The sequence below is a fragment of the Grammomys surdaster genome, unplaced genomic scaffold (assembly GCF_004785775.1).
Source record: "Grammomys surdaster isolate TR1022 unplaced genomic scaffold, NIH_TR_1.0 225, whole genome shotgun sequence".
Classification (NCBI taxonomy): Eukaryota; Metazoa; Chordata; class Mammalia; order Rodentia; family Muridae; genus Grammomys; species Grammomys surdaster.
Window position 1 is genome coordinate 6,514,977 of NW_021604670.1, and position 15,716 is coordinate 6,530,692.

At 36.8% G+C, this 15,716-nt stretch overlaps 2 protein-coding genes across 2 annotated transcripts; both read left to right on the plus strand.

Moving 5' to 3' along the window:
* The first annotated feature begins 4,596 nt into the window (after nucleotides 1–4,596).
* On the plus strand, nucleotides 4,597–5,166 carry LOC114625981 (interferon alpha-9-like). The gene has a single exon (XM_028773356.1). It carries the CDS (start codon nucleotides 4,597–4,599, stop codon nucleotides 5,164–5,166), a length of 570 nt encoding a protein of 189 aa, XP_028629189.1.
* Nucleotides 5,167–14,427: 9,261 nt separating this feature from the next.
* LOC114625982 (interferon alpha-9) lies at nucleotides 14,428–15,000 on the plus strand. The gene has a single exon (XM_028773357.1). It carries the CDS (start codon nucleotides 14,428–14,430, stop codon nucleotides 14,998–15,000), a length of 573 nt encoding a protein of 190 aa, XP_028629190.1.
* The last annotated feature ends 716 nt before the right edge of the window (nucleotides 15,001–15,716 follow it).

Here is a 15,716-nt window from a genome sequence, read left to right on the forward strand (position 1 = left end):
CTGTGAATTTGAGGTACATAAAATGTTGCATAACAGTCAGAGATTTGATTATTTTAGAAAAAAATCTGGGCTTTAATTCAGAATGTTGTTTCAAGTGTCACAAATGGTATTATCATTTCATTGAGTCTAGCCTATGCTAACAAACAAAACACCAAAAAGAAAAATCCAAACAAATAATTAGCCAATCACTAGTGTGCACATTTTTAATTTCAGTGTTCCAGAAGGAAAAGGAAAAGGATCTCTATGTGTTTCAGTACATCCAGGTCTACATAGCACCGTCCTGGCCAGTCACATCTACATAGTGGGAACATTTCTTCATAAAACTTTGAAGGATGTATTCATAGCTTAGGTGCTTAGAACACAAAGTGCACTTTCTGAGAACCTGAGTTCAATTTCCAGCAACCTCTTTCCACCACCTCCTGTTAAAGCACATACCACATCTCTAAATTACACCCCATCCTATTGGCTTCATATTTAGGCCAACAACTATGTCTGCTTTCTTGGAGGTGATGCTGGCACTGTAGGAATGTAGGAATTTCAGGTCTCAAGAATGTCAGGTTTCGGTAAACTCAAGAATTAACTACCCCAGGACATATCCTGGGAGGAGCACATTCCAGAGACTGAGAGCCCAAGATAAGGGGTAATCAGGAAGATGGACCCTTAACAAAATACACCTGGGTAAACAGAGGTCACTTAAGCTAACCCTCTTTGTTGTAAAAGATAAGGTGCAAAAGTGAGTTACTTAGAAACCGGGCCTGGGATTGAAAACTGGGCATGGGAACAGCTGTTTGAAATCCTTTATGGTTATTGTTTTAAAAGTAATTAACTGTCCTTGTGAATTCTGTGAAAATGATATATAAACTGCCCTTAGCTTTAGTTCGAGGTTCTTCTTGCCTGCATGCAAGGGAACCCCAGTGCACTGGTTTTTATCAATTTATCAATAAACTTCATGTTATTGCAGCGAATCCTGTCCACGAGTGTTTCTGGGGGAATCTCGTCCACTGGTTTGGATCTTAGAGTCCAACAGCACCAGCAATCCAGGTAAAACTCTGACCTCTGTTTTCCCATTCCCCTTAAAGCAGCCTCAACAGTTCCAAACTGTTTTCTGTACCCTGGTCTCTCTATTCTGGCTCTTATCTTGGTCAGAAGACTTCTGCTTTCCCAGAGATCAAGCAGTTCTAGGGACATCAGAGGCAACATTGGAACCCAAAACCCTAGATCTCATGCAGCCCACAAAAGCACCAGTGAAGACACCATATTGGACCTGAAGACTCACTGATCACACAACCTCTAGAATACCAGAGAAGAAACAGAAACCAAGGGTTAAAGCATCCCCAAACCACCCATCTCAAACAAAGATGAACTCAGAAATCAGCACCTAATCTCATAATAACTTCAAACCCAGATATCTGGAGGCCAGAGTAAGAATATAATCAAAAACAGTCAGTATAATATTGTACCACCAGAGCCCAGCTATCCTACTACAGACAGTGTAAGGCCCAGATAAGGCTTGGACCCCTGCTCAAGTCCCAGAGACTGGTGCTCACCCCAAATGACCGCAGAAGTCAGCACTTGATGCAGTCAAAGCAAGAAGTTTTACTAGGAACCAGCATGCTGGGATTCAGTCTCCTACCTCCATTAAGAGGGAAGGAGAGAGAGTGAGCCCCGAATATCAAAATAAACAGGTTTATAAAGACAAAAGCCACAGGCTGGGAGGGGGGCTGAGGAATAGGGGCTTCTTAGGCAGGAATGCTCTGATGCTCTCATATCCAGTTCTACAGCTCTGGAGAACTATTTCAATATCCTGGAAGTTCACTAAGCCTGGTTAGTGCAGAACACAAGCTGCTATGAGATGTTGAGAGGCTAGAACTTCTTCTATTATCATTTGAAACAAACATTTCTATAGATGCTAAAACATACTACAGTATCCTGTGTTTAAGGATGAGCATGCAAGGTAATTGAAATGAGCATAAAACTTTGGTATGATTTTGACAGTATTTACACCTCTGGAGAACTATGTGAATAAAACACCCAGTTATGGAGTCTGGTTAGTTCCATGCTGTCTAAACAGTGTGGTCTTTGACACACATAGGAAGCAAGTCTGCAGTGTGGAACCAGAGTGAAAGCACTGAGCAACTCTGTATGTGCTTATGAACACGGACAGACAAGCTAGCATCTTACCAATGACCATGTTTTAATATTAGATAATTTTGTTTGTAAAACTAAAGCTGCATCTTTATATAATTTGCCTGAGTAATGACATCCTGTGTCACACTGGAGTTTTTAGCATTGTGATGAGCCAGTTAGTGACTGCTGGTGTTAGTGTTTTCTACTTTCAGCATCCTGTTCAGAAAGTCCTTGCACTTACCAATGAGCCTATTTGCCACTTTCTCTTCTGTCAGATTCAGTGTATCATGTCTTATAACATACAATTGTTATGTTGTATTAGCTTGTTAAATCCCTATTGTACATGCATGCTTGTGTGCTTGCATTTGCATGTGCACACAGAGAGACCAGATGTCAATCAATGTCAGGTTTTTAACTCAATCATTCTCTACCTCATTTTCTGTGACATGCTCTCTCACTTAAGCAAGGGCTTACCATCTCAGCTAGACTGACTGGCTTTTGAGAATGTGTTTGCTATTATTGGTTGTCTGCTTGACTACACGTAGCATTACCTGAAACCCCAAAAGGTAGTGCACACCTGTGAGCTAGTTTTTCTTAATTTGGAGAAGGAAGATTCACTTCACAATGGGAAAACACAACAGTATTCTTGATATTTGAGATATAAAGACTCACCTCAATCTTGAGCCAGGCCTTCTGTTGAAAGCCTGCGTAAGTATATGAATGGAGGAAGCAAAAGCTTCCTATTTGCCTTTACACTCTCCACTTGCTAGCTTGTTAGAGTCTACTTCTTTTGGGTTCTCACATATACTCAATACCAGCTAAAAATCCACCCTCATCCAGGCTTAACATGGATTCTGGGAAACTAATCAGGTGTTTCTGCATTTACTAAAAGCATGTTCCTGACTTTGAAAAGTCCCCACTTCACATTTTATTTATTAAGCAAGTCTCCAAAGCTTTACAATATTTGTGTTTAAAAATAGCAACCATAGTCATTTTCATAACAGAGAGGTAACAAATAATTACACTGATATTAGGGTTAGGGTTCGCTTAAGGTAATGAATTAAGTCAGGCAGAGAGTTTGGTTCCTCAGTTTCTTGGGTTAGAATAAAAAAAAATATGTCTAGCTGTGCTAGATTTTCAACCATGTTGAATGATGAAAAAGAGAAAGGAAAGAAAATGAGGGTCTCTCAGAAGATACTGTAGTGTTTTTCGTTGTAAAGTGAGATTACAAATCGACCTAGAGTTCATTAGTAAGGTCCTTTGTGGTTACAAAAGTGCATGAGCCTGGTAGATTTGAGAGGAAAAGCAAAGTGCTGAATTGCTTGAAAATGATTTGAAATCAATAGTCAGAGACACAGGTAACTACAAGATCATATATAAATATAACAAACAAAATCAGAATATATATATCAGAAATATAAAATGAGTGAAGAGATCCTATAAAGACAGAAAATAAATCTTAGAATTGACAAATTCAATATGTCAAAAAAAAATTCAGATAGAGATTCACAGACCACTTGAGTTACCTTTGTCACAAATGAGTAAGTGTATGAATGTGTGAATGTGTGAGGAAGAGAGCGCTTGCCGAGCCTGCAATGCTGTGAATGTTGTGATGAGGGCTCCTGTACATGCATTGCTTCTCTACTGTAAACATGGGTTCCAGGAATCACACTCAGCTCATCAAGTTCAACAGTTAGCCTTTTTGTACCCTGCATCTTAATGATCGCATTAAAATCATTGGATAGATAGCTAATGCATAGTGATTATTAAAATAAGTTTTATATAAATTTCTATTACATTTAAAGAAGGCAACTCGAAGAACTCAATTTTATAACTTTCAATATTGAGAAATTTAGAAGTATATCTTTTCTTCAGTGTATTTTAATTTATTAAAATTTACAACATATACTACATTATGATATATATATTTTGTAAGAGATATAAATATCTCCAGGAATCAAACTCAGCTCGTCAACCTTGAAAGGCAAGCCATTTTACAAACTGAATGCTCACGACAGCATGTCATCATCAGATAAATAGTTAATGTGAAATGATTACTAAGTTACTTGTAGAATGAAATTCAGTAACTTTTATGGAATATTTTACAGAAAAACTTGCCTTACAAAACATTTGTAAGTTTCAAACAAAGACAGTTTATCTATGGTGTAACAGATTAGAAATTAATCTTAGAAAAAGAAAACTGGTAAAAACAGTTTTTGATGGGGAGCAGTGAAAGAGGAAGCAATAATGAAAACAAAAATGATTAAGTCAAATGCCCAGACTCAAGCACAGAATGTGGTAAAGAAAGTGAAAAGTCCATTGGAAAGTGAGAGGAGGGCATTCAGAAAATGAAAATTAGTGTTTTGCCCTATTTAAGACACATCCACACAAGATGGTCCTCAGAGAACCTAGATGGGAAAGTTGAGAACAAAACAGGCCACAAGATCAGGAGTATCTGCAAGACTCACAATGGCTAGGCCCTTTGCTTTCCTGGTGGCCCTGGTGGTGATGAGCTACTGGTCAACCTGCTCTCTAGGATGTGACCTGCTTCAGGGACAAAACCTCAGGAACAATAGAGCCTTGACACTCCTGGCACAAATGAGGAGACTCTCCCCTCTCTCCTGCCTGAAGGACAGAAAGGACTTTGGATTCCCCCTGGAGAAGGTGGATGCCCAGCAGATCCAGAAGGCTCAAGCCATCCCTGTCCTGAGAGAGCTGACCCAGCAGGTCCTGAACCTCTTCACATCAAAGGAGTCATCTGATGTTTGGGAGGAAACCCTCCTAGACTCATTCTGCACTGGTCTCCACCAGCACCTCAATGTCCTGCAAGGCTGTCTGATGCAGCAGGTGGGGGTGCAGGAACCGCCCCTGACCCAGGAAGACTTTCAGCCAGCTGTGAAGAAATACTTCCACAGGATCACTGTGTACCTAAGAGAGAAGAATCACAGCCCCTGTGCCTGGGAGGTGGTCAGAGCAGAAGTCTGGAGAGCCCTGTCTTCCTCAGCCAACTTGCTGGCAAGACTGAGTGAGGAGGAGTGAGTCCTGAGCCAAAATGAAAAAGACTGTCATAGACTAGGACATTGAACCTCACTGCTCAAATTCTGGCATCTGAAAAATATCAGTCATTTTTTGCATGAATTGAACCAAGTTGCCTAGATGTTTCAGCAGTAATGTGCTTTACTGTGTCTATCTGTAAAGTCATTAGTTATCCTTCTATTCAGTTTATTTATTTATTTATTTATTTATTTATTCATTCATTCATTAATTTCTTCATGTATTCATCTATTTCTTTTTATTCATTCATTCAGTTATTTATGTATGCATTTATTTAATTATTATATTATGTAGCATCACAGTTGTATTGCATCATAATTTGGTATAGTTATACATTTCTATAAATTATTACTAAATGAATCTTCTTTTATTTGTTCATTCTTTAATTCTTAACTAACTTTCAATTTTTTTGCAGTGCCTCAGGATGCACTGCAAATATTTACCTTGAGTTTTAGTCTTGGATAATTCATGGTGAGAATGTGACTGATAGTGTCTTTCACTTAGCATCACACACTGTGCTAGAGACAGTGAGAAACAACCAGCAGCAGAGGCTCAAGGTCATCACCTGAGCACTGGCTCTCATGGAATCGATGAAATAGACATTCTCATTCATTTGTATTGATCCTCATTCATTTGTATAGATACTCATTCAGTTGTATTCATCCCCTCGTCCTGGGCTTTAGTAGTACAACATGATGGATGCTCTGTAGGGGACCTTCTCCTGAGCATTGCTGACAGGACAGCACTCAGAGGAGATAAGGAATCCACCGTCGAGGGAGGGAGTCAGGCCTTGGTGGTCCAGGGAACTTCTTAGCTCTGAACGACTAGCAATCAGATCACTTCTGAAGCTCTGACTGACTAGCAACTAGATTGCTTCTTTATTTACACAGGTTTCACAGAACACAGAGAGACACATGATTATCTAAAAAGTACAGATTATGGGTTTAAGTTTTCATTATATGTTCAGGGTCAAATTTTCAGTTCCAATTAGAAAATACAACAAGAACAGATTTTACTTTTATTATCAGGCTTATAATTCCAACTTAAAGATTCTGAAGATTGTCTCCTCCAAAGCAAACCCATTCATCATATGACAATCTGCTTTTAGGCTGGTAATGTGTGCCAACTGGAAGCACTCTAGACAAACATAAAGTACCTGAACTAGTAGTTTTATGAACAGCAAAGACATCTGTTTCATTATCTACACTATAAAGTAGGAAACATTTTATTTTATTTAATCTACCTTATTTACTGTTCTCTATTCCCCTGGGTTTGTACCGTTTATGAGTGCTTATCTTTAAACTCAATTTTCAGAGAGCTCTAAGAGTAGTATAAAAGGAGTCCTAGAATATGTAACCCATTCTCTTGGCCAGTCAGAGTTTGCCAATTGTTTCTGTTCATCTGGCACCAGTTATATTGTTTGAGTTTGCTCAGCGGTAGACACCTCAAGAAGATTCATGGAGTGATGGACTCATCTAACTATATGCTTATCTGTGCTTAATGATGTCCAGGGCAAAAGGAAGGCTTCCAAATAGTAGGGCCAGGTAAAGTTTATTTTAGTATTTTTCTTAAAAGATTCCAACATAATTTTCTCAGGAAAAGACATAAAATGAATCATAATGCTGAAAGTCCCCAAGAATGCAGCACCACAGAGACTAAAACCCCAAACTGAGAGATACAATGGCAGGAATTGCAGAATTAGACTCAGCTCTCTGGAACTGTGTCAAACAGCTGTGCTGGCTTCATGACTCTTGCCATTTTCAGTGGATAGGGCTGTGTCAGTGCTCCACAGACAAGGTTATGATAGGAAAATAGCAGTCTGCATCCTGTCTCCTGTATCTACAGAGTACACAATATGTCTGATACAGAAAGAGAATTTGCACTCAGAGCAAATATATAAACTCATAAGTCAAATAGAGCTATGAAAAATGTAATATGTACATATAGTGTATAATATAAGATTGACCCATACACTGCTTCTTACCAAAATGAAAGACCATTAAATCCATAGGAAGTGCATGAAATAAATGAGTTAAGAAAAGAGAAAAAAATGAGTATTTATTATCCATGAGCATGTTCAATGTCCACTTATGTGTGCTTGTATGTACATGGGCACAGGGCCACTTACTGGAGCATCAGTAAGTCCATTAGTCCTGTTAGTCCATTGGGTCCTGTTAGTGACCCAATGCCTGAGCCTGAGTCACTCCCTCCAAGAGATCTCAGTTGCCAATAGGGACTCATTTTGAAAAAGAACCTCCTGACTTCCTCTCAACTTAAAGAAGGGATATTGTCTGGTTTTAAGTTGTTAGGTCTTCTGTTCTGCATTCATAGACACGGTCAGTTCATATGTGCAAGTGTCCTCTTGTATCATGAACACACTCTTGCTGTAGTCATCCCTTCCCTCTGGCTCTTACAATATCTCCTCTACACCTTATGAATCCTGAGCCTTGAGAGGAGATTGTGGAAAAGAGATGTCCTATTTAGGACTGACAACTCCTTCAATGTTCATTTCTGCATGGTGATCTGTTGATGCTTCTTTTAAACTAGCTACCTAATACAAAAACAAGCTTCTCTGATGAGTGTTGAGAGATGCAATAATCTATCACAAGTGTGGCTGTGATTTGAGATCAGGTGTTAGGATAGCTCCACTGTGGCTCATCTCTTTCCATAGTTCTTCTTTTATTTACCTTTCTTTTCCACATGTGGCTTTTTTTGTTTTTCTTTTTTTGATGACATTGTGCTTTATTAACCTTAAATTTTTTAAATGCTTCCACATGTGTTTTAAGATTGATGTTGTTAAAATCACATTACTGAAATTTTTATTGCAACCACACTGACTCTATAGAAGACTTTCAAATATTTAATCACTTTCATTGAACATAATTTTTCTAATGACTGTAAGGCTTATAAACCAAGCACTGAGATCGTTACTGCAATTGTTTCCCTATTTTGATGACATGTTTCTTTCTTTGGTTTCATGTCATGTGGAGGAACAATTTTGGCTCACTGCCATACATCACTTGGAGCTGCTTTCAGGAAAGTAGAAAAGATTATAAAATGTGGGAAGCAAAGAAAATTTATATAGGAAGTTCATTATCTTGTGTTTGATTGTTTCACTCCCCTTATCTTTCTTCACCAGGAAGTTAATATAAAGAAAGGATCAGTGTGCAGGCATCTACCATTGTACTCCCCCTTCAGTAGAGAAGTTAAATGAAAACTCACACACAGTTGAAGAATGGAATGGTCTTCTTTCTGACAGAGTAGGTTGGACCTGACTACCATTCATTTTTGCAGTTAGATGAAGAAGAAAGCATGGGGAACATTACTAAAATACAAGTGGATAGTCATCTGTCAGAAGAGGTTTCCAGATGAATAATAGCCAAGCAACAGTACTGCTGTAAGAGTGTCCTGTATGCTCACCTGATAATTTCAGCATATCAAGAACTCATTGTTTAAACATTGATCATAAAATGATGTTTAGCTAGAGAGTAAATACTTTTCAATTGAAATAATATTAAGACAAATTATAAAATTTCTCCACCAATATAGACAACCCAGTGTTGTCTAGGAATTCTTGACACCCTGATATCCAACCACATGGATCACATCTGAAAACAAAATCATGTCATATGTACAACTAGAGATAAGATCAGTAATATTTTAGGATTTATGAAACTAAAACCAAGAGGCTATGATTTCCAATAAGAATTCTTAAGTTCTTTATATATTTTGGAAAACTAGCCCTCTGTCAGATGTGGAGTTGGTAAAAAAATACATTGCTAATGTTTTGTCCTATTAACAGTGATTTTTTTTTTTACCTTTTAAAACCTTTCAGTTTCATGAGGTACCAATTATTAATTGTTAATCTTAGTGCTTCTGTGATTGGTGTTCTTTTCAGGAAGTTGTCTCCTGTGACAAGGCATCAAAGCAATTAGCCACTTATTCTCACATAAGGCCAGTGTATTTGATTTTATGTTGAGGTCTTTGATTCTTTTGATTCTTTTATTTGAGGTCTTGGGCTTGAGTTTTGTGCATGATAGGTATATATCTATTTGTATTCATCTACATGCTCACATTGAGTTACACAGCACCATTTCTTAAAGATGCTTTCTTTTTTCCATTGTATAATTCTGGCTTCTTCATCAAAACTCAGGTGTCCATAAGCATGTATATTTACTTCTGTGCCTTTGATTGGATTCCATTGACCAACCTGTGTGTTTTTAAGCCAATATCATGTGGTTTTTATTGCTATAGCTTTATGGTAGCTGATAGTGATACTTCTGAAAGTTCTATTATTGTACAGAATTGTTTAGCTATCTTGAGTTTATTGTTTTCTACATTTGAAGTTGAGTATTGTTCTTTCAAAGTCTGTAAAGAATTGTGCTGGAGTCTTAATGAGGATTGCAATGAATCTGTAGGTTGATGTTAGTAAGATGTCCAATTTTACTATGTTAATCCTGCCTATATATTAGCATGGCAGGTCTTCCAAATCTCCAAATTATTCTTCAGTTTCTTTCTTCAAAGAACTTTGACTTCTTCCTTCTGTCTTCTTGATCTCTAGTTGTTTTATTGTTCTAGCTAGATCAAGTACTATATTGGATATATATATGAAGAGAGTGAATAGCCTTACTTGTTCCTGATTTTATTGGAATTGTTATCAATTTCTCTCTATTTAATTTGGTGTTGGCTCTAGGCTTGCTCTACATTGCCTTTATTATGTATAGGTATGCCCCTTGCATACCTGATCTCTCCAAAACTTTTATCATGAAATACTGTTGAATTTTGTCAAAGGCCTTTTAAGTACCTATTAAAATGATCATATATATATTTTTTATTTTAGTATGTATATGCAGTGGATTACATTGGCAGATTCTTATATGTTTAACCATCCTTGTATCTCTGAGAGGAAGCCTAGTTAATCATGTTACATGATCTTTTTGATGTGTTCTAGAATTCTGTTTGTGATATTTTTGAGTATTTTTGCATCAATGTTCATGAGGGAAATTTGTCTACAACTTTCTTACTTTGTTGAACCTTTGTGTGATTTGAGTATCTAGGTGACTGTACCCTCATACAAAAATGAAATTGGCAATGTTCCTTCTGTTTGTATTTTATGGAAGAATTTGAGGAGTATTGAGATTAGCTCTTCCTTTGAAAATCTGGTAGAATTCTGAGCTAAAACTCTCTATCACTGGGCTTAATCCCTTGTATTGATAGACTTTTAATAACTTCTATTTCCCTAGTAGTTATAGGTTTATTTAAATTATTTTTCTGATCTTGATTTAACTTTGGTAAGTGATATCGATGTAGAAATTTGTCCATTTTTTTTAGTCTTTCCAATTTTGTGGAGTACATGTTTTTGAACTATGACCTAAAGATATTTTGGATTTCCTCAGTTTCTGTTGTTATGTCTCCCTTTTCCATTCTTATTTTGTTAATTTGGATATTGTATCCCTGGTTCATTTAGTTAGGTTATATAAGGGATCATTTATCTTGTTAATATTCTTAAAGAACCAACTCTTTGTTTCATTGATTCTTTGAGTTGTTTTCTATGTTTCTATTTTATTGATTTCAGCCATGAGTTTGTTTCCTGCCATTTACTCTTCTTCAGTGTGTATGTTTCTTTTTTCTAGATCTTCCTGGTGTTCTACTGAATCCTTAGTATGAGATCGCTCTAATTTCTTTATGAATGCACTTTGTGCTATGAACTTTCCTTTTAGCGTTGCTTTCATTTTGTCCCATAAGTTTGCATATAAAGTGCATTTCCTTTTGTTGAGTTCTAAAAAGTCTTTAGTTTTTTTTCTTATTCCTTTTTTAACCTAGTGGTCATTGAGTACCGAGTTGTTCAGTTTTCATGAGTTTGTAGGCTTTCTGTTGTTTCTGTTGTTTTTGAAGACCAGCTTTAATCCTTGGGGTCTGATAAGATAGAAGGGTTATTTCAATTTTCTTCTATATATTAAGACTTGCTTTGTGGGCAAGTATTGGTCTGTTTTATAGATGGTTCTATGAGATGCTGAAAGGTATATTCTTTTGTGATTGGGTGAAATGTTTTGTAGATGTCTATTGGGTCCATTTGAGTCATAACTTCTGCTAGTTTTTGTTTGCACGACCTGTCATTTCTTGAGAATAGGGTGATGAAGTATCCCAATATTACTGTGTGGAGTTGGATGTGTGATTTAAGCTTTAGTGATGTTTCTTTTATGAATGCAAATGTTTTTGCATTTAGGGCATATATATTCACAATTGAGACATGATCTTGGTGGATTTTTCCTGTGATAAGTAGGAAGCTGTCCTTTTCTATCTCTTTTGATTAATTTTTGTTGAAAGTCTATTTCATTAGATATTAGAATGGCTACACCAGCCTAGTTCTTGTGACCATTTCCACGGAAAAATCTTTTTCCAGCTCTTTACTCTGAGGTAATACTATCCTTGATGTTGAGGTGTGTTTCTGGAATGCTGCAAAAGGATGGATTCTGTTTTCACACCCATTATGTTAGTCTGTTTATGTTTTATTGTGGAATTGAGTTCATTGATGTTTAAAGTTGTTAATGACCCATAATTATTAATTCTTCTTGTTTAAATATTGGTGATGGTATTGTGTGTGTTTATGTGTACATATACAAATGAATATCCTAGTAATGAAAGAATAATGGATTTTCAGATAGAGCCACATGCTAGAAATCTCTGCTATCTACACACCAGCCTTGTGAACATGGTTATCAGATTCCTACATTTCTTTCATCTTCCTAAACACTTGAAATTTACACATTTGTCACCTATGTGGCTCCACCGAAATGACAGAAATACAGACTTCCTGGATAAGAAATAGAGGCATTAGAAAGCCATAAATACTGAGCAGATGTAAAGGCACTAAGCAGGATCTGCATAGCCAAGGAAACAATCACCAGAGTTAGTAGACATAGAAAGATGAGTGGACATGTTTCCAAAGTGTCTGACAGCAGTGTATATACCCTGAAAGAAGAAGAAACTGAAATTGCCAACAGAAGAAAGACAAACAGTCCACCTAGACACACTTTGGAGGCAAGAGCAATAGTGACTCTAATGTTCTCCTACATAGAAGGGCTTTTCATAATAATCTAAAATAGTATAATAACTATTTCTTGTCATTAATTGAATTAAATTGATTTATAATTTACAAAATGAGTAAAAAAAAAAAGTATTTGAAGTCTGCAGACAAACAGAAATGATTGTGCAGATCCCTAGCTGCTGTGAGGTGATGCTAAAAAGCCAGAACTGCTTCTATTGTGATTTGATACAAACATTGTGTATGGTGCTAAAAGATATTACAACATCCTATGTGTAATTATAAACATTACATCCCTATTAAAGTGATTATAAAAGTTTCTATGATTATAGTACTACTCATGTCATAGGATTTGAGATACTAAGCATTTGAAATACAAAGTTCAGATTCTTGTATTCTGCATCTTGGATATAAAATGTCACTGGAGATTCCCTGTGTTGGGGGTTGGTACTCGGGAAGAAAAGTTCACAGAAAACTTGAGCCTTTATAACATCATCAAGGAGCAACTTTATCAATGAAAACTCATTGATTATTTCAGATGAGTAGACCATTAGGTCATGAGCCTTTGTAATAGGAAGGTTATGGAGCTTTATCTGAGAGACTCACTTTGTCTCTTGGTCTGCTTCTTGGTCATGATGAATTAAGTAACTTTGTGAGCACATGCTTTTCCAAATATGAAATGGATGTAGAAATCCATAGAGTTAATGATTTAAAATTGTGAGACAAAATAAATAAAAAAATTTAGTACTGTGATTTTTAATTTTTTATTGCTTTTCTATATGTTTGAGTGTGCTTGTGTGTATGCATGTTTGTGGGTTTGAATATTTGTTTCTATTTTGAAAGATGTCTTGGTGAGTGTGTGTGTGTGATTATGTGAGTGTTTGTGCATCTGTGCCTTGATTGCCTTTGCGTACAAGTTGTCTATATGTGTGAGCATATGTATAGAAACTGTAAATGTGTGATTTTTGTGGGTATGTGTTTGCATGTACATGTGTGCATATAAGTATTGTGTGTTTGAGTTTGTGTAGCATGTATGGTGTAATCAATGTGCATTCATCTACGTGCATAAATGTGTGCATCTGTGTGTCTGTGTGAGTGTGTGTGTTTATGTGTGAATGATGGTGTGTATATGTGTAATAATATGTGTATTAGTTTGTGCCTATTTAGAAATATGTGAATTTGTGTTTCAGTGTGTGTGCCTCAGTATTTAAGAATGTATGTCAGTATTTCTGAGTAGTATGTGTATATGTGTGGAATTGTGTGTGAGAGTGTATATGTCTGGTAGTGTGTGTAACTATGTGTGCACAAGTGTATGAGAGTATGTATCTGTGTGTGTATGATTGTATGAGTGGATATCATTAAGATTAAGTGTGTGGATATATATGACGCTGCATGTGAACATGGGTTTCTGTGCATAGATGCATTGAATGTGAGTGAGCAGGGACAACTTTGGCACATTGTGAGTGTGGTGGACAGAGGCAACCTTTCAGGCATTTGTTGTCTATTGCAACAATGGGTTACAGGAAGCAAACTCAGCTCATCAACCTTGAAATGGAAGCCATTTTACAAACTGAATGCTCACAACAGCATGACATCATCAGATAAACAGCTAATGTGAAATTATTACTAAATTAATGGTTTAGAAAAATAATTAAAACTATTAATAAAAGAAATTTAAAGAAGCCAATTTTTAGCCTTGAAACACTGAACATTAAATTAGAAACAATAAATTAGGATCATACATTAGATTATACTTTAAGTAACTGTGGAGTTGATATAAATACTAACAAAAGTTGATTGTAATATAAAATTCAGTAACTTTTAAATACAATGTATAGATAAAACTTGTCTTATATTATGTATGGAAATTTCAATCATTGGATGAATATCTGTGTTGTAATAGTTAGTGGCAAATCTATTAAAAAGATAAAAATTTGTAAAATACCCCTATTGAAATGAAAGGTGAAAGTGAAAGAAATAATTAAGACAAAAAAGTTGAGAAGAAAAGTCCAGATGCAAGAAGAAAATGAGTTAAAGAAAGTGAAGAAAGAATTAGAAAGAGATGAGGGAAGGCATTCAGAAAATAGAAACTACTAGATTTCACTATTTAAGACATTTACTCCAGATGATCTTCAGAGAACCTAGAGGGAAGGTTCAGGACCACAAGGCCTAGAGTACCAGCAGCATCTGCAAGATCCACAATGGCTAGGTCCTATGCTTTCCTCATAGTCCTGGTGGTGGTGAGCTACTGGTCAACCTGCTGTCTAGGATGTGACCTGCCTCAGACACATAATTTCAGGAACAAGAGAGTCTTGGCACTCCTGGCACAAATGAGGAAACTCTCCCCGCTCTCCTGCCTGAAGGACAGAAAGGACTTTGGATTCCCCTTGGGGAAGGTGGATGCCCAGCAGATGCAGAAGGCTCAAGCCATCCCTGTCCTGAGAGAGCTGACCCAGCAGATCCTGACTCTCTTCACATCAAAGGACTCATCTGCTGCTTGGGAGGACACCCTCCTAGACTCCTTCTGCACTGGCCTCCATCAGCAGCTCAATGTCCTGCAAGGCTGCCTGATGCAGCAGGTGGGGGTGCAGGAACCTCCCCTGACCCAGGAAGACTCCCTGCTGGCTGTGAGGAAATACTTCCACAGGATCACTGTGTACCTGAGAGAGAAGAAACACAGCCCCTGTGCCTGGGAGGTGGTCAGAGCAGAAGTCTGGAGAGCCCTGTCTTCCTCGGCCATGTTGCTGGCAAGACTGAGTGAGGAGAAGGAGTGAGTCCTGAACCAAAGTGGAGAAGACTCCCCTGGACTAAAACACTTCATCTCATGTTACAATCTCTCCTTTAAAAACTCTCATTTATTTTGGTATGAATACAAACAACCTGCCTAAATGTTTCAGCAAAAATGTTCAAAGTCTGTCTATATGTAAAAACATTTGTTTCTGCATCCATTTGGTCATATTTATGTATTTATTTATTTGACTATTAAAACAATTTAATGTATTTATGATAAATCTTGCCATTTTATATTTTCTTAATGTAGCAAACCATTATATGTAATTAAATTATTTTATATTCAAACAAATTTGCCTTATAAGGCACTTTTGCTTAGTTAATTTGGTATCTCTTTAAGAGTTGCCAAAGTTTTTAACATTATAGTCTACACTTTAATAATTATACAAAGAAACAATGTCCAAAAACAAACCAGGCACATGTGTACACTAAAGCTTTGCCTCTATTTTCTCCAGTATATATTATTCTTCTGGATGTAGAAACAGCATGCTGTTTCTTGCTCCTGACATAATGTGTTTTAGTCCTCTTTCCCTAACATTCCCAATATTAAACTTCTATCAGGGTTTCCTGACTTCTGCATCAATCATCTATTCTTATCGTCAATGAGTTTGGGGTTCTTAATCTGAGTGAGAACATAAACAATAATGCAAATAGATCAAGAAAAATGACTGGCCTGCCTATATAGCAGAGACAAATATAC

What these genes read in the sequence shown, in the direction of transcription:
- LOC114625981 (XM_028773356.1), top strand. Translation starts at nt 4,597, where the DNA reads ATGGCTAGGCCCTTTGCTTTCCTGGTGGCCCTGGTGGTGATGAGCTAC.
- LOC114625982 (XM_028773357.1), top strand. Translation starts at nt 14,428, where the DNA reads ATGGCTAGGTCCTATGCTTTCCTCATAGTCCTGGTGGTGGTGAGCTAC.